The sequence below is a fragment of the Microcaecilia unicolor genome, chromosome 11 (genome assembly GCF_901765095.1).
Source record: "Microcaecilia unicolor chromosome 11, aMicUni1.1, whole genome shotgun sequence".
Lineage (NCBI taxonomy): Eukaryota > Metazoa > Chordata > Amphibia > Gymnophiona > Siphonopidae > Microcaecilia > Microcaecilia unicolor.
In genome coordinates, this window is record NC_044041.1 from 200,077,566 (window position 1) to 200,101,236 (window position 23,671).

Here is a 23,671-nt window from a genome sequence, read left to right on the forward strand (position 1 = left end):
TTTGCTGAAAATGGACGTTCAGCACTGGTTGAGCACTGGGTAGGAAGAAATCATAAGGTGGAGGATATCCGATGGCGAGTATTAGAACATATACAGCAAGGCAGTGAGGGAGGATCAGTTAAGAGAATATTAAACTACTAGTTAAAAAGGCCCGTTTCGTACAGAAATGAAACGGGCGCTAGCAAAGTTTTCCTCGGAGTGTGTATGTTTGAGAGAGTGAGTGTGTGAGAGAGAGTGAATGTGCGCGTGTGTGTGTGTGTGTGACAGAGGGAGAGTGAGACTGGGTGCGAGTGTGTGTGTGAGAATGAGAGTATGTGCCAGGGTCTCCCCCCCCCCCCCGTCTGTCTCCCAGTTGCAGTTGCAGGGGGGATTCCCCCCTCCCTCCCAGTTGCAGGGGGGTTCCCCCGTCCCTTTTTCCCAGTTGCAGGGTCCCCCCTCCCAGTTGCAGGGTCTGTCTGTGTCCCCTCTCCTTTTGTCCTCAATTAGAAGCAGCAGCTCCTAGGTTTGCTTGTTTGTGAGTGTATAGCAATGACGGCTGCGTGGGGGAGTTGAAACAGAGATTAACCAATGGGCTTCCTTGCTTAGCGTACACTTGGTTGGGTCACTTCCACTCCTGTGTATTAAACGTCCTGAAGCATGTCATAGGTTTGCTTCTTTTGTTTTCAGTGAATGGGATGACGGCTGCGCTGGAGTGGTAGCCAGTGCTGTTTCCTCCCCCCCCCCCCCGCTTCCGAGTCACCAGTGGTCCTCTACCCCGAGCCCTCACCCGCCTCCTCCACATTGGACACTCGCCGCAGCCATTTGCTCGCCGTGTTGCCGCCAGGGGCGTATCTGAACTGCGGCGGTAGGGGGGGCCAGGGCCAGAGAGGGGGGGCACATTATAGCCCCCCCCCCCGCCGCCGCCGCCCCCGCCGCCGCCGCCGCCGCCGCCATTGCCGATCCCCCTCCCCCCAGCCGCTGCCATTGCTAACCCTCCCCCTCCGTTGCTCGCCTACCTTCGCTGGCGGGGGACCCCAACCCCCGCCAGCCGAGGTCCGCGTCCTCCTGCCGCTGCCGGCTGCCTTTGGTCCTTTCATTCTTCCATTGAAGCTGGCGCCGACGAAAAAGTTTCTTTTGAATCTGACGTTGCTGCACGTTGCACGTTGTACGTGCAGGACGTCAGACTCAGAAACAATTTCTGAGTCTGACGTCCTGCACGTACAACGTGCAGCGACGTCAGACTCAAAAGAAACTTTCGTCGGCGCCAGCTTCAATGGAAGAATTAAAGGACCAAAGGCAGCCGGCAGCGGCAGGAGGACGCGGACCTCGGCTGGCGGGGGTTGGGGTCCCCCGCCAGCGAAGGTAGGCGAGCAACGGAGGGGGAGGGTTGGCAGCGGTAGGGGGGTCCAGGCGAAATCTGCGGGGGCCCAGGCCCCTGAGGCCCCACGCAGATACGCCCCTGGTTGCCGCCCTCCCTCTTCGTCCTGTGCGAGAGTGTGAACCTGGCCTCTCTCCTGCTTTTGGCTACTGATTGGCTCCTTGAATGTGCTCCGCCCTCAACGTCATTACGTTTGACACGAGGGCGGGGCCCACATCTGCTGCTACAGAGCTTCGAACAAACGAACTGGCTTCATTGACGTCAGTGGTCAATGGAACGTTGAGAGTGCTTTTTATGTCCAGATGGGGCATGGCCTAGGGCGCAGATGGGCGTGGCTGAGTGCGGGAGTCCGAATAGCCTAGGTCAGGAGCCACAGTTGGAGAGAGGTGAGCTTCAGAACGTCTGAGGGGGATTTTATTTATATAGATCAGGAGCAGTGGTACATCTATTGGTTAAATACAGTTAGCCCGGTAGGTTTGAATGCAGAACTGGAGTGGGGCTCTTTAATTTGAAGGTTTCCAATTTTGTCCAGTGGGAGCCTGGGGTTCCAGATATGTCATGTGGGTAATCATTCAAAGGGTTTCAGTTTAGACGTCATCTTGACAGGAATAGTTCCTTGAGTGAATCAGTCGAGCTGGCTTTAGAACGGCATAAGGGTAAATATGATCACTATGATAGAAATTTCCATGGTGGTGTGGGTAGGAAAAGTATAACTCCTGCATAAGGTGGCTGAGACGGTATTTGTAAAATGTTTTACAGGGGAAGTCCTTGACACAGCCCTGTGGCGAAACATGCATGTCAGACAGCTTTGAGCCCCCGGTCCGAAAATGCCTAAGATAAGTGCTTTAAAAATATTAATATAGAAATATAAAGCCAATGGAGAACTGAGTGCCGTCTGAATTGCCAAGAGTTATCGTTGGACAATCTGGCACTACTGAGGCAAGAGTTAGAATTGATTGTGAAAATTGTGATATATAAAAAAATTGCGTTAAGTAAAGTGGTGGAGAAAAAATAATATCTGGGACCGACGAAGTTGATGCAAAATCAAAATTGCCATGCGTCCATTTTGGGTCTCAGACCTTACCGCCAGCCATTGACCTAGCGGTAAAGTCTCACGCGGTAATTAGGAGGGAATGACCTAGGTGCATCAAGTGCCACTTGGCGTGCGCCCAATACACACATCTGAAATGATTTTTCAGACATGTGCATCAGACACAAGCCAAAAATGAAATTACCGCAAGAGCCACGCGGTAGCTGGGCATCTTCCGCCAGGGTCGCTTTACTCATACTACCCCTCTCCTCAAGACTCTTCACTGGCTCCCTATCCGTTTTCGCATCCTGTTCAAACTTCTTCTACTAACCTATAAATGTATTCACTCTGCTGCTCCCCAGTATCTCTCCACACTCGTCCTTCCCTACACCCCTTTCCGTGCACTCCGCTCCATGGATAAATCCTTCTTATCTGTTCCCTTCTCCACTACTGCCAACTCCAGACTTCGTGCCTTCTGTCTCGCTGCACCCTACGCCTGGAATAAACTTCCTGAGCCCCTACGTCTTGCCCCATCCTTGGCCACCTTTAAATCTAGACTGAAAGCCCACCTCTTTAACATTGCTTTTGACTCATAACCACTTGTAACCACTCGCCTCCACCTACCCTCCTCTCTTCCTTCCCGTTCACATTAATTGATTTGATTTGCTTACTTTATTTATTTTTTGTCTAATAGACAAAAAATAAATAAAGTAAGCAAATCAAATCAATTAATGTGATTGTAAGCTCTTTGAGCAGGGACTGTCTTTCTTCTATGTTTGTGCAGCGCTGCGTACGCCTTGTAGCGCTATAGAAATGCTAAATAGTAGTAGTATAGTAGTAAGTCCATTTTTGATGCTTACGTAGCTAATTAAAAGGGCCCTTTAGTACCTTATTAGGAGAAAACGAAGGATATAGAGAAGTCAAAAAGATTAGTTTCGTTTTGATTAGCTTTGTTTCGGTTCATTTCATGCATTTGTTGTAATAACTGTTAACATGTGCTAGAACTATTTTACGCATGCAAACCGAATGTGTGTGAGTCCTATTTCATAGGTTAACATATATTAAAATCAATTTTGCTAACAAATGCACACCCTTAGTGAAATCCTCTAGGAATATTTCTTCATTGCGGCCATTATTGCATAATACATGGACAGGCATCTCTACTCTCCACCTTGGGTTGCCACACCACGCTCCTGGGAAAGGCAATGCTCTCGGAGTTCTCACATGGCTGCCGTTACCGTGGAAACCACTTCTTTAATCTGCTACCAAGTTCATTGATTTTTGTTGTTGTTGTTCGAATCTGGTGCACGAATGTGGTTCTTATCATTGCAATCAAGGGTGAATAGGAGGGAAAGATGAAAACTGGAATAAGTTATCTCTTCTTCTCCCATCCCTCTCCCCAATAATTAAAATACAAGTCCTCGGGCACAGAGCGAAAAAAAAGAAGCCAGTACCGAAAACAAAGCAGCTGGTGTATTCAGCTTGGAGAAAAGGTGACTGAGGGGAGATATGATAGAAGTCTATAAAATAATGAGTGGAGTTGAATGGGCAGATGTGAAGCGTCTGTTTACGCTTTCCAAAAATACTAGGACTAGGGGGCATGTGATGAAGCTACAAAGTAGTAAATTTAAAGTGAATTGGAGGACATTTTTCTTCACTCAACATGTAATTAAACTCTGGAATTCGTTGCCAGAGAATGTGGTAAAGGCGGTTAGCTTAGCGGAGCTTAAAAAAGGGTTGGGCGGCTTCCTAAAGGAAAAGTCCATAGACCGTTATTTAATGGACTTGGGGAAAATCCACTATTTCTGGGATGAGAAGTATAAAATGTTTTGTACTTTTTTGGAATCTTGCCAGGTATTTGTGACCTGGATTGGCCACTGTTGGAAACAGGATGCTGGGCTTTATGGACCTTTGGTCTGTCTCTGTATGGCAATACTTACGTACTTATGTACCTACTGCTGGAGTATCTATAATTATTTGTTCAGTTGTGCTTTTCACTGGGCTCTGGTGTCATTAAATCAAACCACGGAGAGAGTGGTGGATGCTTGGAATGCCCTCCCGTGGGATTTGGTGGAGAGGAAAACGGTAACGGAATTCAAACATGCGTGGGATAAACATAAAGGAATCCTGCTCAGAAGGAAGGGATCCTCAGGAGCTTAGCCGGTGGTGGGAGGCAGGGCTGGTGGTTGGGAGGTGGGGATAGTGCTGGGCAGACTTATACGGTTTGTGCCAGAGCCGGTGGTGGGGGGCGGGGCGGGGATAGTGCTGGGCAGACTTGTACGGTCTGTGCCCTGAAAAAGACAGGTACAAATCAAGGTAAGGTATAGACAAAAAATGGCACATGTGAGTTTATCTTGTTGGGCAGACTGGATGGACCGTGCAGGTCTTTTTCTGCCGTGATCTACTATGTTACAGTTCTTGTATACCGCTAAAATCCCCATTTCAGGATTCAGTGTGGTTTACATTATGGGTGTGACAAGGCAAAAAAAAAATTGTTAAAGTGTATACATGATTCAAAATAGCTTAATTGGGAAGACTGGTGGAAATAAGAGGAGGGAGACATCAAAATGGTCTGTTATGAAGCAGTCTTTGGGAAAAGAAAGGTTTTTTTTAGCCTCTTCTGGACGCTAAGGTAGTTATATTTTGTTCTGATGGCTCAAAGGTAGAGAGTTCCATGTTTGAACTCCAAGTACAAGGACTAGACAACCGAAGATCTTTCAATATGGTGTTGCTAGCATCATTTGTTCTTTCAGGGTTCTCGTTACCAAGGTGCGGCAAAAGGGAGACTGCGCTGGCAGAGGCGTGTGTTTTTCACATGTGCCGAGGCCCCCTTTTATCACAGTGGCTAAAAAGGAAGTCTGTCTTTCCTGCAGGAAATGGCCATGCGGCAAGTAAAACACTTGCGGAGCGGCCATTTTGAGGTGGCGGTAAGGGCCTCTCACGCTAACCCAGTGGTAACCGTGCAGTGCACCTGCCCTATTACCACCGGGTACACTCCGGCGCTACAAAAATAAATATATTTTTGTAGCGCTGGATATGACGGCGGACTAGGGGTGGGAAATACCGCTGAGCTGCTGCAGTAGCCTGGCGGTACTTCCTGTTTAGCGAGTAGTAAGCCCGCATTGGTCTTACCGCCACTTAGTAAAAAGGGCTGTTAATCTGTTGGACTGGACCAGACATAGTGAAGCAACTCTCATTAGCAGTTCTGATGTAAAACCCTGTAAGATTTGAAAAACTAGGCAGCCGCCTTTAAAGCTTATTCTTTCTGATATGGAAAGCCAGCGAAGTTGAATAAGGTGAGATCATACATTAGAATATCTATTCAGTCTGAATATTAGTCTGGCAGCCGTGCTCTGATTGATCTGCAATTTTTTTTATATTGACACTTATTACCAAAAAATAGTACATTACAATAAATCATCTCATTTACCAACATGAGCCCAAGGTGCAGGCCAAACAAATCAGCTGATTCCTGCAGGCAACATGAAAAGGGGGGGGGGGGGGGTGAGTGGGGGGGGGGGGTTGGGTGAGTGGGGGAATCATCATATGTTTACAGGAGTCACTTGCAAATTATTTATTTATTTGTTACATTTGTATCCAGTGGCGTACCAAGGGGGGGGGGGCGGTGGGGGCGGTCCGCCCCGGGTGCAAGCTGCTGGGGGGGGGGGTGCCATACGCCTGTTGGCCGAGTCCGCTCGTTCCCTCCCTGCTGCTCCGTCTGCGCGGAGCAGGTTACTTCCTGTTCCGGGGCAGAGGGAGCAGCAAGGAACGAGCGGACTCAGAGCCGACAGGCACGCGGACCCCCCCCCCCAAGCAGGTAAAAATGCACCCGGGGGGGGGGGGGTGCATTGGTGATCCGCCTCGGTGTCAGCCAGCCTAGGAACGCCACTGTTTGTATCCCACATTTTTCCACCTATTTGTAGGCTCAATGTGGCTTACATAGTACCGGAGCGGCGTTTGCAGACTCCGGTGAGAATAAATACAAAGTGATGTTATGGCAAGATAAAGTTCATGTGGCATGGTGTCATTCTTTTGTACGTTTGGGAAGCTTGCCAGGTGCCCTTGGCCTGGATTGGCCGCTGTCGTGGACAGGATGCTGGGCTCGATGGACCCTTGGTCTTTTCCCAGTGTGGCATTACTTATGTACTTATGTCCTCTACTTGGCTCACTTTTATTACATAGAGCAGTGATTTAACCTATTGTGATGTCATAGTGGCTTATTCCACCAATAAGAGCCAACCTCATTAGTGATGTCACAATGGCTTGATTGTATAGAATGTTTGTACGTTTGGGAAGCTCGCCAGGTGCCCTTGGCCTGGATTGGCCGCTGTCGTGGACAGGATGCTGGGCTCGTTGGACCCTTGGTCTTTTCCCAGTGTGGCATTACTTATGTAGTTATGTCCTCTACTTGGCTCACTTTTATTACATAGAGCAGTGATTTAACCTATTGTGATGTCATAGTGGCTCATTCCACCAATAAGAGCCAACCTCATTAGTGATGTCACAATGGCTTGATTGTATAGAATGTTTGTACGTTTGGGAAGCTCGCCAGGTGCCCTTGGCCTGGATTGGCCGCTGTCGTGGACAGGATGCTGGGCTCGATGGACCCTTGGTCTTTTCCCAGTGAGGCATTACTTATGTACTTATGGCCACATTGGGGGAAACGTACATCGGAAGAGTTGAGTTTTGTCCATTACCTACTTAAGTTTTGTTGTGTTGCAGAGATCAGGCATTTAAGGTGGATCGGTAAGGTATGCCTTTTTAAACAGGTTAGTTTTTAGTGATTTCCTGAATTTTAGGTGGTCGTACCTAGTTTTCAAGGCTTTTGGCAATGCGTTCCACAGTTGTGTGCTTACGTAGGAAAAACTGGATGCGTAAAATTCATGGATTCAATGTACATTTTAAAGCACTTGGCACTTCGTAGCTTTCTACAGTGGGATGACCCAAGAAGGATGGCTGCAGTTAAAGTTACTAGTGGATTTGCTGAGCCCTATTGCATCTTGGGACTTGTAGTTCCCGACGGTCTTAGAAAAATGTGGAACTACAAATTCATAGACATAATGGAGGAGAGACACCAGGACTGGCTCAGCCTGTACCTTAGGACACGGATCCAAACGGTATCAATTTCATGAAACAGACCACCGATTTTCAAAACTCATCCTGGAATACTCCTGAAGCGGTCAGTTTTTGGGATGTCCACCTATAGAGTAAGAACCATTTTAATTTACATGTTTGGTTACCCAGGACACCCGACTGGTGGAAAAGAGGGGTCTTTCTGAGGATGGATCTGAAAACCAGTGAAAGAGACAAATGTACTTTAGCAACAATGTGGAGAGGTAGGAAAAAAAAAAACAAATAAACATCTCATTTCACTGGGACATGTGCCAGGATTGCATATTACCCTCCAGAGAATAAAACTACTACTACTACTACTATTTAGCATTTCTATAGCGCTACAAGGCGTACGCAGCGCTGCACAAACATAGAAGAAAGACAGTCCCTGCTCAAAGAGCTATGTAATAAAAGTGAGCCAAGTATAGGACAATCAAGCCATTGTGACATCACTGATGAGGTTGGCTCTTATTGGTGGCCTGAGGCATTATGACATCACAACATTAGCTCTGGTTAATTAACCTACTATTTATCACTTCTATAGCACTACAAGGCGTACGCAGCGCTGCACAAACATAGAAGAAAGACAGTCCCTGCTCAAAGAGCTATGTAATAAAAGTGAGCCAAGTATAGGACAATCAAGCCATTGTGACATCACTGATGAGGTTGGCTCTTATTGGTGGACTGAGGCATTATGACATCACAATATTAGCTCTGGTTACAAGAGACTACTACTACTACTATTTAGCATTTCTATAGCGCTACAAGGCGTACGCAGCGCTGCACAAACATAGAAGAAAGACAGTCCCTGCTCAAAGAGCTTACAATCTAATAGACAAAAAATAAATAAAGTAAGCAAATCAAATCAATTAATGTGAACGGGAAGGAAGAGAGGAGGGTAGGTGGAGGTGAGTGGTTATGAGTCAAAAGCAATGTTAAAGAGGTGGGCTTTCAGTCTAGATTTAAAGGTGGCCAAGGATGGGGCAAGACGTAGGGGCTCAGGAAGTTTATTCCAGGCGTAGGGTGCAGCGAGACAGAAGGCGCGAAGTCTGGAGTTGGCAGTAGTGGAGAAGGGAACAGATAAGAAGGATTTATCCATGTAGCGGAGTGCACGGGAAGGGGTGTAGGGAAGGACCAGTGTGGAGAGATACTGGGGAGAATAAAAGCAAGAACACCCATCCTATGAGTCTTCATAGCCCTTGTGAACTCAGCTGACCGTGCTAAAGGAGGGGGGTGGGTGTCTGCTGGTGATGTGGATTGGGGACACTTAGTAAATCTTTGACTTCCTGTTATCTCTGGCTTCAGGCTACAGTATTTGATTGTGTCTCTGTGTTTTTTGTTACTACCTCAAGCAAAGAATATTTATTAAAAATGCTTTCCAAGTAAATAAAAAAAAAAAAATCACTTTCGTAACAGTCCAAATCAATTTAAAAACCATCTTCAGCTAATTAGAACATGGTTCCCACAGGCATTTTGGAAAGGTCATTTTGTATAATACAGTCTGGCAATAGCAGGACAACTGCAAACTAACAGGAGACATTGTAATCAGTAAGATAGAATGACAAAACGCAGTGAATTTAAAAGTTGCCTAGCTTGGTAAAAATATTAGCTTTTAATTGTTTATTGGGAACTCAAAGCTTGGAAATGGTCAGCGATTCCATTACAATTCAGTTAAGGAAGGGGCCTTGTTCAGCACTAAAACTTACAGCTGCCCAAGTTATCCAGTCCTACTTTTGCATTTACACCTCAAAGCAGTATGGGAGTTGTAGTCCCTTTTCAGGATATCCGAAATGAAGATGCGTGAGATCGATTTGCATAGAAAGCAGGTAGGACATGCAAATTTATCTCATGCATAATCATTGTACATATCCTGAAAACCTGACTGGATAGGTGTGTCCTGAAGACTGAATTGAGAATCCCTGCACTTAGTACATCTTATGAAAATGGACCCTTAGTGATTTAAACAGCCTAATATTAACCAAATTAAAAAAAAAAATACATAGATGTGCAAGTTATATATCTAGTGATGGCCGGTAAATGTATAATAGAAACATAGAAACATGACAGCAGATAAAGGCCATATGACCCATCCAGTCTGCCCATCCTCTGTAACCCCTAATTCTTCCTGTTCCTAAGCGATCCCACATGCTTATCCCATGAACAGTCCTCGACTCCACCACCTCCACCGGGAGGCCATTCCACGCCTCCACCACCCTTTCTGTGAAATAATACTTCCTTAGGTTACTCCTAAGTCTATTCCCTCTTAACTTTGTCATATGCCCCCTCATTCCAGAGCTCTCCTTCATTTGAAAAAGGTTCTCTTTCTGTACATAAATGCCCTTGAGATATTTAAACCTTTCTATCATGTCTCCTCTCTCCCTCCTCTCTTCCAGCGTATACATGTTGAGGTTCATAAGCCTGTCCCTATCATTTTTGCGTTCAAGACCGCTTACTAATTTCGTGGCCGCCCTCTGGACCGACTCCATCCTGTTTATATCTTTCCATAGGTGCGGTCTCCAGAACTGCACGCAGTACTCCAAATGAGGCCTCACCAGAGACTTATACAACGGCACTATCACCTCCTTTTTCCTGCTGGTCATGCCTCTCTTTATGCACCCAAGCATCCTTCTGGCTTTGACCGTCGCTTTTTCTACCTGTTTGGAAGCTTTAAGGTCGTCAGACACAATCACCCCCCCCAGGTCCCGCTCTTCTTTCACACACTGAAGCACTTCACCCCATATACTGTACTGTTCCCTCGGATTTTCCTCGAATAAACGCCCATAGGTTAGTTTGTACACCGCATAGAATGGTAGATATTAGTAACATAGTAGATGACGGCAGAAAAAGACCTGCACGATCCATCCAGTCTGCCCAACAAGACAACTCATGTGTGCTACTTTTGTGTATACCCTACTTTGATTTGTACCTGTGCTCTTCAGGGCACAGACCGTATAAGTCTGCCCAGCACTATCCCCGCCTCCCACCACTGGCCCCGCCTCCCACTACCGGCTCTGCTATCCAATCTCGGTTAAGCTCCTGAGGATCCATTCCTTCTGAACAGGATTCCTTTATGTTTATCCCACGCATGTTTGAATTCCGTTACCGTTTTCCTCTCCACCACCTCCTGCGGGAGGGCATTCCAAGCATCCACCACTCTCTCCGTGAAGAAATACTTCCTGACATTTTTCTTGAGTCTGCCCCCCTTCAATCTCATTTCATGTCCTCTCGTTCTACCGCCTTCGTATCTCCGGAAAAGGTTCGTTTGCGGATTAATACCTTTCAAATATTTGAACGTTTGTATCATATCACCCCTGTTTCTCCTTTCCTCCAGGGTATACATGTTCAGGTCAGCAAGTCTCTCCTCATACGTCTTGTTACGCAAATCCCATACCATTCTCGTAGCTTTTCTTTGCACCGCTTTGATTCTTTTTACATCCTTAGCAAGATACGGCCTCCAAAACTGAACACAATACTCTAGATGGGGCCTCACCAACGACTTATACAGAGGCATCAACACCCCCTTTCTTCTGCTGGTCACACCTCTCTCTATACAGCCCAACAATCTTCTAGATACAGCCACCGCCTTGTCACACTGTTTCGTCACCTTCAAATCCTCAGATACTATCACCCCAAGGTCCCTCTCCCCGTCCGAACCTATCAGACTCTCGCCACCTAACACATATTGAGGTATTTTATTTACTTATTAATACTTGATATACCATTTTTGCCAATGAGTAGCGGTGTAAATAAATAAATAAATAAATAAATAAATAAATAAATAAATATAAAGGAAGGTTGCCAGTGCCACCTAAGGTCAAACTGGACTGGCTACTCCAGTCCTGGTTTTGTCCCCGGTATATGTATGGACTTTGTCATTCTAATTTCTCCAGAAAATCACAAAACCAGGAATGGATGAACATGTCAGGGAACAATAAGGGATAAAAAGTGTATGGCAGGAATGGGCAACCACGCTTCTCAAGGGCCACGACCCAGTTGGGTTTTCAAGGTTTTCCATAACGAATGTGCGTAAGATCTATTTGTATACAATAGGAAGCAGTACTTGCAAATCAGTGTCCTGGAGTTTGAAGAAAGGTTGTTGACTGCATTCCAGATTTCCCCAACAGGTTGATCCAGTCCTGGGTTTACCACACTGCACGCAGGAACTTATAGTTTTGCTTTTCTTAGGGAATGCAATGGGGAAATCAGAACTAGAAGCCCCTGATGGACTGGGCCAGCCCTATTGGGTGAATCTGGATCTAGTTGACTGGACGTTCTACTGTTTGGGCAAATGTTACATCACATGGGTCTTCTAACCCAGGCATGATCCACTTGGAAATTCCATATTGCCAGCAGGTACTTTATTTGTTCCTACAGGGCTCACACTCAAAACTTTTGTATCTGGGACAATGGAGGGTTAAGTGACTTGGTCAAGGTCACAAGGAGACACAGTGGGAATTGAACCCGGCTCCCTAGGGGGTCCTTTTACTAAGGTGCGCTGAAAAATGGCCTGCGCTAGTGCAGGCACGTGTTTTCGATGCGTGCAGATCCATTTTTCAGTGCACCGGTAAAAAAAAAGCGCTTTTTTTTGGCCAAAAGTAGATGCGCGTGTCTATTTTGAGTCTCAGACCTTACCGCCACCCATTCACTTGGCGGTAAGGTCAATGCGCGTACACCACCGGTTACCACCTGGTTAGCGCCATGCATCCAAAATAAAAAAAAATATTTTCAGACACGCATAGCGGACACGCGGAAGAAATGAAATTAACGCTCAGGCCACGTGGTATCCAGGTGGTAGTTCCAAATTGACGCATGTTGTGTGCACGTAGGCACCAACGCAGCTTAGTAAAAGTACCCCTTGGTTCCCAACTCACTGTAGTAACCCGTATGTTACTCCCCACACACGTATGTAGTTTTCACCACCGTGCCTGCATACTTCAAGAATGGTTGACGTTCTGGGTTGCATGTCATCCAATTTTCCCTTTTCTTAATGGGTTGCCCAATTGCATAGCTTTTCAAAATAGAGCTCGCTGTATTTTTAATCGGTAGATTCTGCTCTCTACTGTAGTGGTCACTGTTCAAAATGGCATAAATGCCTAACATATCTGTGCATCTATCTTTCTGTATTTCTTAACATCGACATGAAAACAGATAATGTTATTCACCTATGAGCTGAGAATCTGATATGTACATAAATAGAACACTCCCAGTCACTATTCTTCATAAATTAAACATGGTTTTCCTTTCCTAGGATCTGAGGAAAAACGATGTGCAATCAAGTCCCATTGGATTTCTTTCTAGCAACTTTGTTGAATTTTGCATGAACTCTCTTGAACGAGTTGATACAGTGTGGAAGGATGATGCTCACATTCCCCCGTTGGAATCCATAATTCTGAATTCCATCCATCACGCCAGCTCTTTAATAATAAGGGACAAAGATGAGGAGGGTCAGGGGAGGTGATGGAATGTGCAAAGGAAAGTCTGTTTGGAACCCGCTTGAAAGAAAAAACGTATTAGTCCAAGTTCAGGAAATTTCGACAAGATATTATGCACAGTACACACTGCATATGCTCAAATACAGTACGGTGGACCTATACACCATGGAAAAATTATAAAATTCAGTGTGAGTTGCTTCCTTTTCTATCTATGCAGAGTACCCTACTTATTGCTTAGTGATTAAATTACATTTTTTTTTGAGGGATAGGATGGGATTGAAACACTATAATCATGCTATGAGCCACAATGCCAAGCTCTGATTGCTGCATTGGTCTGGAATCTTAGTAGACTGCAAAACCTTTCATTTTTCTCATCTTCAACACAATCCAAAGATGTTAAACTGGCTCAACTTCTGAGAGACTTTGAAAGAGACTCATTTTCAAAGCCCTTAGAGTTTTGTTGCATATTTTCAAAGCCCTTAGACTTACAAAGTTATAGAGTAACCTATGGAACTTAGTAAATCTAAGGGCTTTGAAAATAGGCCTCATAAATTCTGTTTCTTCTAGAACACACCTGTTCTGATATATTATTGAATGTATAAGCTCTACCACCACGCAATTAAAATGGTATTTGCTGAATTTAAGAAGGAAGGAAAGCAGAGCACTTAAGAGTGGACTGTATCAAATCAAGTTGAAGCACGGTCAGTTGTGGAATTTTGGTTGGTTGGGTGGGTTTGGCAATGAGTTTTTGTACCTAAGACTTGGTGTCTAGTGCAGGGGAACGACCCACTTTGAATAACGCGACCCGACCCCTAAACTTGGGTTACTACAGAGCTAAAAAAAATATGGTTGGTGGGTTGATTGGGTCAGGTGTCCCACGACTCTTCCATTTTTGAGGCTCACCACGATTCTAAGTTCTGCAGGGCATAGGACTTGTCAGTATGTACTTATGAACACACCATTCCCTCACTTCTTGCTGCTAATCACATTGAGTTTTTCAGCCTTTTTTTTTCCTGTTGTATGTGATTTTTCTTTTGGGGGAGGTGCATGGACTCTGCCGACAAAAAACGTCCCGTAATTTATGTCTGCTGCACCCGCTAGGCTCGAGTCAGCCTGTTCCATGACGATCTTTCTTCTTAGCCAGCAGTCACCATTTTCATTGCCAGTGGAATAATTTCCAAACAAGCCAAAATATCACTGATTGCAAACACTTCGCCTCATTTGGTGTGTGGAGCGGGGCCGGCTTCCCAGGTTAAATAAATGTAAGCATCAGTTCAAGCCCAAGAGATGGGCTACTGCAGGAACAAAATTAGGAAAAGGCAAAAATTAGCTGTGAGACCTGTATAGTGTAGTTAATTATATCTAGAAGATCAACTCTTAGGGTCATTCATTCAGAAGTCCCTTCACAAGTGGAAACATCTAAAGAAGAAACGTCAGTGAAGGTCCTCAGCCTACAGTCATGGACTTAAGTTACTCATTGAGGTGGATCAGTTAGTGGGAGGCGTTGAGTCTTTTCAATTAGAAATGGTCAATAAATTAGCTACAGGTGGGGGTTACTGCTGGAAGAAAAGGGTTAGTTTAAGCTTGTTTTCTGGTGTGCTGTTTTGAGGGAAGAAGGGTTTGCAGTTGAATAATGCCTCCCAGGAAAAAGAAAGCTCTCCAAACTAAAGATCAAAGTTTAGGCTTGGCTCATGGCCAGTTGGTTAGATTACCAACTTTTTTGTATGGGCAAAACATAGAAAGTGATGAGTATCTACAAGTAGCTGACGATCAAGTTATGGAGTTGAGTGACCAAGCTGTAGAAGCAAAGGTCGATAAGTCAAGACGGGGAACGTATGTTATTCGTCCCAATGAACCGACTTTTGGAACAGAAGGGAGACTTATTTGATTTCTTCTGCCCCAGTGTTGGAAGAAGACTTCCGTGACAACATCGTGCCTGCTCCGAATGTCTTACAGGAGGAAACTGCTCAACCCAATAATGATGAGACTGCCAACCACGGTGAATTACAGCAACAAAGTTCTGGTTTGTGTTTGCTCTGTGGTCCCTCAGTGATGATGATTTTAGGCAGTTAAAGTCTGTTCTAACTCAACATTTTTTAGGTGTCATCCCGATGTCCAAAATGCTGCAGCGACTTTGCGTAAGGCTGATCTCACCTTCTTTTCCTTTTGCTTATTATGGCTCTGCTTTGGCTGTCTTGATGCTTCCGCATTGACTAGTCAATATCTATTCTCTTGAAATCTGTTAAGGTCTTGGTCTTCTTCTATTTCCCATCTTTAGTACTTTGTATGTGTGATTCTTTGGTAAAGGTCTAACAAAACCATTAAGTAGCTGGCGCATGGTAAGGTTAGAAATGTATTAGAAAGTCCTAGCTGTCTTGCATTTCAGATCAATTGGCTTTGCAGAGGTCCCTCGTTAAGAGGGGTAGAAAAACTTTGATGGGGACCTAGAGAACAAGGTAGAGATCCTGAATCTCGTTTTGAACTTTCGGTCGGAAAGGCGGACAGTTCAAAATCCGCCTCCATAAACGACTACAGATGGTATCTCTGGCTTTCTTCAGATCGAAGCGAGTTTAGCCAGTTCTAGGCTGGAGATTTTTGGAACATTTCCTGGATTTCTGATCGACCCGCCTTGGTGCATTCTGGGCCTGGCGACACTGATTTCAATGATAGAGAATTAAAACTCCCATACTTTGGGATGTAAGTTCAAAATCTGCAGCTTGGAGCTGGGTAACTTGAGCATCCCTGACAAAACAAATTTTTAATAACTGCTATTCTATGTAAGGAATAACTTTCCGTGTAACTGGGGTGAGATGCAAAATTTGTGACACTGGTGTGATTCCCCCCCTCCCAAATGTGGATTCTGACTCCTTTGGAGGAGGGGGGGGGGGGTGGGGAAGGTTCATTTGACTCTTTCCTTGTCCTTAATCAGTTTCAGATCTTGCTTATTTCTATTCTAATTCCCCAGCCTCTGGAGACCACAAGCAAATCAAGAATATAACTAGAACTTGCTTTGCGTATTGGTCATCCTATTGTAATTGGGCCAGTACCTACCACGTTGGCAGGCTTGTGAAAATGTCCCCAGTATAAAGGGACACCGGTTTAGTTACTCTTAGTTTTGCAGCTCTCTATCATTTACATCAGTTGTTTCTGCATAGCTAAATTCAGCACTGTATCTTCATTCAATAAATGGAAACCTTAGGTACGTTTTAACTCCATCTGCAGCTGCTTAATTGGGTCAAAATACTCTAGTCCTGATGCATCTCAATTAACTGGAATCTACTGTATTGATATTTATGCTCTATAAAACCAGATCTGTATTAGGGGTTTTCAAAGCTGCTTATACTGTCTGTATCTAATACAGTGATTGGTTTTTTTTTTTTCCCCCCAGCTTTAAATTCTGAGGAAAAGATGAAGGGAAAGCAGATTCAGGTAAGTTAAATGGTTGTCTTCATACTGCAAATGATGCCTGACTCAATGAGTGGAGGACTAGTGTAATGGTTAGTCTAGTGCACGGAGATCCTGGGGGAACTGGGTTCAATTCCTGCTGCAGCTCCTTGTGACTCTGGTTAAGTCACTTAACCCTCCATTGCCCCAGGCACAAAATAAGTACCTGAATATATGTAAACTGCTTTGAATGTAGTTGCAAAAACCTCAGAAAGGTGGTATATCAAGTCCCATTTCCCTTTCCCTATTTGTAGTTTCTACATGGAATGTTGCTACTATTTGAGATTCTGTTGCTACTATAGCAACATTCCATGTAGAAGCCTGCCCTTGCAGATCAGCAACGCGGCCACGCAGGCTTCTGTTTCTGTGAGTCTGACCGTCAGACTCACAGAAACAGAAGCCTGCGCGGCCGCATTGCTGATCTGCAAGGGCAGGCTTCTACATGGAATGTTGCTAGTGGAGGAGTAGCCTAGTGGTTAGTGCAGTGGAACATGGAATGTTGCTACTATTGGAGATTCTAGATGGAATGTTGCTACTATTTGAGATTCTGTTGCTACTATTTGAGATTCTACATGGAATGTTGCTAGTGGAGGAGTAGCCTAGTGGTTAGTGCAGCGGACTCTGATTCTGAGGAACTGGGTTCGATTGCCACTGCAACTCCTTGTGACTTTGGTTAAGTCACTTAACCCTCTAGTAGCTGCTATAGAAAATGATTAGTAGTAGTAGTACAATTGGCCCAACTACTGACTTTCCTTAAACAACTTTTAACTGGCTATACTGCCACAAGGAAGCGCTTTCAAATGTGGAAAGCTGTCTGCTGGGTAAGAAACATCTTGTGTATAAGAAACGTCTAGGAGTTTTGGTGGATAAGCATAAGCCTACTTCATGTTTGTAGATCTTAAATCAATGTAAGTAAATATCTTTATATGCACTGTTAATTCAGAAAAACAGCCAGATTAGGTGTGCCTTGAGTACAGAGTGGGAGCTAATTATACTCTACTACTACTTATCATTTCTATAGCGCTACCAGACGTACGCAGCACTTCACACTTGAACATGGAGAGACAGTCCCTGCTCAATAGAGCTTACAATCTAATTATAGACAGGCAGGACAAGTAAGGGATAAGGGTTAGGACAGACAGGACATATCAGGGATAGGGGACAGTTGAAGGTTTAGGAGTTAAAATATGCTCGATATATTAAGGAAATGAGTGTGGTGGGAAGGCATGAAATAATACCAAGCAGACATCTAATGTGGCCCTAAGTAGCATCTGTACCGGTGTACGTCTAGTGCTCCCCCCCCTCCCCCGGATGTGGAGCAGTAAGGTTGTCAATGCTGTGTTAGAGCGGATAGTGACTGACTTCTTACGCACTCCTGTAGCAGCTAAACTTACTGGCCTGGGTGACTTTAAAAACAGTAAAATATTTTGGGTCTGTGGTAGGGGTTGACCAATAGTGTTGGGCCCTCAGGCAATAAGGGCTGTAGGCCCCTAACCACCTATCAAAAGGGATTAAATTTAGATGGAAGCTAGGGAAGAGCGGGCCCCCTCTTTTGTGGGTCATTGGCCACTGCCCTATTTCAATGGTCAGGTCAGTCCCTGGCCTACAGCTACCCTAGATCTTAACCTTCTGCAACTTCCCCTGATTGGGTATTCCAACACCATAACGGTATCCTGGCCAACTTACTAAAATTGATGCAAACTGGGTCTTGGGTATGTGTTGGCGATGCCATTGTCCCCTTTTTCTTAGTATGTTTTGGTCTATTTGCCCTCCAATACTGCACAGCCATGTGAAATGTGTGGTTTCTCATATTGGCCTTTCTACTTGGCAGTAGGGTAGATGGCTTAAACTGTAGTTTAAGAAAATTTACCATAGTTGCTGAGGGTACTCATGTGCCTAACTCAAGATGCAGAATGCAGCAGAATCCTTTGTCTTCCAGAGAAGACAATATGATGGGGTTTTTTTTTTCTGTCTTTCTGGCATGTTCTCTGCCTCACTGAAGTAACTCCTTCTTTCATATTTCTTAGCACAGAAATATTCTGGTCCATCTCTGAGCCTGCTGGGAATATCTAGCCTTCCACCTGTCTTTATTGCATTTCTCCCTCCTACATTCTAATCAATATCTGATTTTCATTGTCCACTTGTTCATAAGCTGTGGGATATGAGTTGTGTGTTGTTCCCATGTGACCTAAGTTTATTGTTGTCGGAGCTGTATTTCTCTAGCATTGACAGACCACACAGCGAGTGTAATATTATGATGTTATGGCCCTAGCAGTTCTTAGAGCACAAAGTGGTGACCTGAGAGAACCCAGTTCCACTTCTGACCACAAGTCTGTCATCTTTCAAAACGATGCACAATATAGCTAATGCTTACCACTCTCTGGAAGGCCACTTACTGTGCAATGTGATTCAACTGTCATATAAAGAACATGGCCATAGTAGGTCAGACCAATGGTCCATCTTGCCCAGTATACTGCTTCAAATAGTGGCCAATCCAGGTCACAAGTATCTGGCAGAATCCCAAGCAGTAGTGACATTCCATGCTACCCAATCCCAGGGCGAGCAATGGTTCGTTCCCCTCGGCCTTCTTTTGCTAAGTCCCCCTTTTTCACAGATTGTAAGCTCTTTGAGCAGGGACTGTCTTTCTTCTATGTTTGTGCAGCGCTGCGTATGCCTTGTAGTGCTATAGAAATGCTTAGTAGTAGTAGTAGTAGAAGCTAGGCTCTCTCAATGCTTCTCTCTAATCTTGGTTAAGGTAGTTTTCCAGTTATGGTTTCATGAGCCAGGAGTTCACTCGTAGCACAATCTCTATACAAATCCCTCTCTGAGCTGCTAGTCAACCCTATGTCATCACATGGGGTTTCCTCCTCCCCCCCCCCCCCCGCCAAGGTCTAGTGCTGCTCATCCTTGCTGTGCCTCCCTTCCTAAATTTCCTTCTTCAAAGCTTGAGAACTGCTTTTCATGCTCTACAAGCTTACCCTAGTAATTCTCTAAGAAAAATCAGCTTTCTACATATTCTATCCAGCCCTTTTCAAAGAACAGAAGACAAACACCATAACTAGTGTTTTTTTCTAAATGACGCTCAAGCAGACTCGGGACTCTCCTGCATACCTTTTCACTCCCTCCTACCCCACCATAACATTTGTTCCTCCTGGCTAACACTTTGAGGAATTTAAGCTGCTGATTTATCTTCCTGATTCTTCCCCTTTCTAGCTTCCTCACTAGAGCAATCCTTCTCCCCTGGAGGATGGTTTAGGTTAAGGATAACCGAAATGTGAATGAGTAATATGTAGAAATACTTCCTAAACCGTGGTTATCAACCCAGTACTCAGGCCACACCCAGCTAGTTGGGATTTCAGGATAGCCCCCAATGCTTGTACTGATGCCTTGACATGCAAATCTACCTCATGGTAGAAATTGACTAGCTGGGTGTGCCCTGAGGATTGGGTTGACAACTTCAAAAGCATAAGATACATCCGGAGGACCTGATATAACTCATGGTTCTCAACCAGGACATACCATGTTTTGGCTTTCAAGGTATCAACAATGAAATTTGCACTCTAGTGTGGAAATCATTAATTGTGGATTTCCTGAAACCCTGTCCTAAAGGCTTAAGATTGGTAGTTTGTCCTCTGATCCTTCAAAATATAATTGCTTGACTTAATATCCCTATGTGGGAGAAAGGGGAGCAACGGGGGTAGGAAGAAGCAATAGAGCTCTTGTCAACGATACCCTTGGTTAGCTTGTTACAAAATATTAAATAGTAGCCTGACAAGGTCCTGGATCATTTTAATCATTCAAGTAACCTTCCTCAAGTGTGATTACTTTTTCTCAAGCTTTTGCCTTTTGAGAGAGAATGAGATCAGCTTCTCCATCCCCTAACCAATGTTTATGCTATCCACATCAAACTTGGGATCTGTCTGTCGGGAATGTAAAATTGACAGCTGTTGGGTGTTTGTCCCCTGGCCATGGATGCATGCGTGCCAGAAAGTAGGCTGCTCTAGTTCTGGAGAACTTCAGTTTTGTAACTTTACAAAAGTTTTATTGATATATTCTAGTGTATTTTTTTTTTTTGTTTTGTCTTAAATTTCTCTGCTTCCTTAAAAGGAAGAAGAGAGCATTGGAGAACCTGGAGTACTTCAGGAAGCAAAGCCAAAGAAAAGAGGTAGAAAAAAGAAAAGTCAGATGGATCCAAGTGATGTTGCCTCTTTGCCTGCTGAACCTGAACCAGTGACAAAGGATGGGCAGGAAGATCTAGAAGTGAAGCCCAAACGCAAAAATAAGGTGGGTGTGGAAAGCAGTAGAGAGAGGATACAGGAATAAATGGTGAAGACACTTTATCACTTGATTAGGCTATTTTTATTTCATTTGTACCCCACATTTTCCCACCTATTTGCAGGCTCAATGTGTCTTACATAGTACCATAATGGCGTTTGCCAAGTTGGTTAATGGCAAATACAAGGTTGTATTATGGTCGAATGGGGTAGGTATGTATCAGGCACCATGAGGGTTGAAGGGAATGAAGATGGTATATTGTCCAGCACGATCATTGGTAATGCTGTGTTTGCTAGGTGTGGGGGTTTTACGGTGGATTGGTGCGGTAAACCTTCTTGAGGTTGTTTTTTTAGTGATTTCCTGAAGGTTAGATGGTCATGGATTTTTTTCACGGCTTTTGGGAGTCCATTCTATAGTTGTGCGTTTATGTAGGAGAAACAGGATGCATAAGTTGTTTTGTATTTTAAGTCCTTTGTGATTTGGGTAATCTAGATTTAGGTTGTGATGATCTGATTTCTGTTTCTGGTTGGTAGGTCTATGAGGTCTATCATGTATCCTGAGACTACACCATAGATAATTCTGTGGACCAAAGTGCAGGTTTTGAAGATGATTCTTTCTTTGATTGGGAGCCAGTGCAGCTTTTCTCGGAGGGGTTTAGCACTGTCGAATCGAGTTTTACCAAATATCAGCCTGGCTGGTCTGTAGTTTGAAATGATTAAGGGGCATTATGTAGTACAGAGCACCAGAGGGCGAAGGCTTCTTGTAAAACCATTGGATAAACCACACATCTGGACATAATTGAATAATGTATTATGCTTGACATCTATCCATCTGTAAATGGATAACTTGAAGGTAGCCAGTGGTGGTCTTGTATCAGTCCGTCTTATTTACACATCTCTCCCCTACTTGTCTTTCCTCTGTGCACCCTATTGCTACTGCTTCCCCTCCCCCCCCCCCCCCAATCGGTCAATCACCCTTGTGCCACAGCAATTTCAAACGGGTCACAAGGATGATCTTGAGACTACTTGGTATGCTAGAGAAACTAGTTAAATCAGTCTAATGCTTACGAGTACAAAACTTTAGTGAGGATATGGAGACTCGTAGCTGCATGAAGTATGACCCTTTTGACTTTTTTTTTTTTTTTTTTTCTTTTCAGTTATTGGCTGTTGGGTGGCTATTAGGTCTGTGGGTGGAACTGATGTGAATAGTATACATATAGATCAATTATGTGAGCAGTGATAATCCTCAAACGTTCTCTAGTCCTCCCTGGTCCCAAAAGAAAATGGAAGCAATGAAGACAATGGAACAGCTGAAGGAGCAAATACCAAAAAACGAGGCCGGAAGAAAAAGGAGATGGTCTCCGGTGATGCTTTGCCCGTGGGTACAATAGATGTGAATCAAGCTGAAAAGCCCAAGCGTGGACGAAAGAAGGTAAAAGAAATACAGATAACTGAATTGTGCCCCCCCCCCCCCCCACGCAGTTGGGATGTGACATGGTATACATAGAGGATGTTGATCTGTGATAATTCAATTCATGTCCTGCATGAGACCTAGTGGGAGGATATATTCCAACTAATGTTGGAGGCTGGTAATTGTAAACTTCAGTAGAGCTGTTTTTTGCAACATGTATTGGTACACACCAACTCCCTTAATCATTACACAGAACTGTTGGGTATCGCCAATGTTTGGTGAAATGGAACCATGCTGTTCCGCTAAGAATGTCCTGTGAGCATCAGTTGGTCCAATACATGCATTTAATGTAAATACTGACTTCCACTGTCTGTGTCACAGACCTGTAACACCTCCTGTACTAAGAATGCATTTAAACCAGTGCCAACAGGTGAATGAGGTCATGTGGCTAGAAATTGATCCAGACAGTGTCATGCTGGCATATTAATGCTCCATATTGTAACATAGCTCTTCTGTATATTTGTTTAGAATTAGAAAACAGATCAATATTTGTTTCACAGGTTGGTCCTATTCTAAAGTCACTGTAGAGAACAATCGAGTTACAAATGATCCACAGCATCTGGACTAGAGAACCACAGCTGGACTGAGTTGGTCATATATATTTCGTTTCTGAGCAACCCCGTGTCCAGCTGAGCTTTAAACGTCTGCCGTTTTGGAAAGACTTGTGGTGGTTTTCTATGTGGGGAGGGGGATGGGATGGCTGTTGCAAATTAACATCTAATGGGGAGGGGAAGGAGTGAAGTATTTCCCACAAGCGATGACAGGATAATCTCCTCTCTCAAGAAGGGGGGGGGGGGTTACTTATTTTGGGATAAAGAACAATAAATATGGTGGCATTAGTCTGTGAAAGTAGGATGGGGGAGGAGGGTGTTACCCAGACCTGTACTATTATGTCTCTTCATCTCGCCTTTTCTGAGGCGAAGGCATTAGTGTTTGGTATTAGATGGGGGGGGGGGGGTCACAGGATTGTGCTATATAAATAATGAAAAACTTCTGAGCTCTTCATTCCCCCCCCCCCCCCCCCCAATCTCCCACTTATTTCATTAGAAGATGGAGACTGCTGTGACCGATCAGGTCAAGGAAAATGATGCATCTGCTGACCTAAAGAAAGACCAGAAGAGAGGAAGAACAAAGAAAAATAAACCAAATGCTGAGGATGAAGGGAAAGAGCCAATGGCATTGGAAGCCCCGTAATGGAGGCAAGACTGGTAGTTCAGCAGTTGCATGCGTGGACTGTGATACGACCTCCCAAGTGCAGGAGGTACTTGTGTGGCCACTAAAGTATTTTATAGACAAGCCGGCACTGGAGAATGTCCAATGGGGGGGGGGGGGGGTTGTATCCCTTGAATAATGGCTTGAAGAGCAAACCTAATAATTGTCTAATACATTTGGAGACCCATCCTGAGCTGCTTATTGGTTTTAGTGGGTATAACTGAAGGTCGGGTGAGGGGACGACAGAAGCAGTGGTGCAGTAGGGTTTCTGTTCTCTGGGAGATAGCTTCTCTGTATAGGACAGTCTGCCGAACACAGCACGCAAAGAACTTTTTAGCA

The 23,671-nt window shown here is 44.6% G+C and overlaps 1 protein-coding gene across 2 annotated transcripts; it reads left to right on the forward strand.

Annotated features, from left to right (window-relative positions):
• The first annotated feature begins 14,473 nt into the window (after window positions 1-14,473).
• LOC115480350 (transcriptional regulator ATRX homolog) lies at window positions 14,474-23,438 on the forward strand. 2 transcript variants are annotated; one of them, XM_030218981.1, is made up of 5 exons: window positions 14,474-14,954; window positions 16,320-16,360; window positions 20,483-20,659; window positions 21,911-22,081; window positions 23,168-23,438. In XM_030218981.1, the coding sequence occupies exons 2-5, from the start codon at window positions 16,340-16,342 to the stop codon at window positions 23,312-23,314; spliced, it is 516 nt and encodes a 171-aa protein (XP_030074841.1). In that variant the 5' UTR covers window positions 14,474-14,954; window positions 16,320-16,339; the 3' UTR covers window positions 23,315-23,438. The 2 variants fall into 2 exon arrangements, with proteins under 2 accessions (XP_030074841.1, XP_030074840.1); XM_030218980.1 differs by having other exon boundaries at window positions 14,474-14,930.
• The last annotated feature ends 233 nt before the right edge of the window (window positions 23,439-23,671 follow it).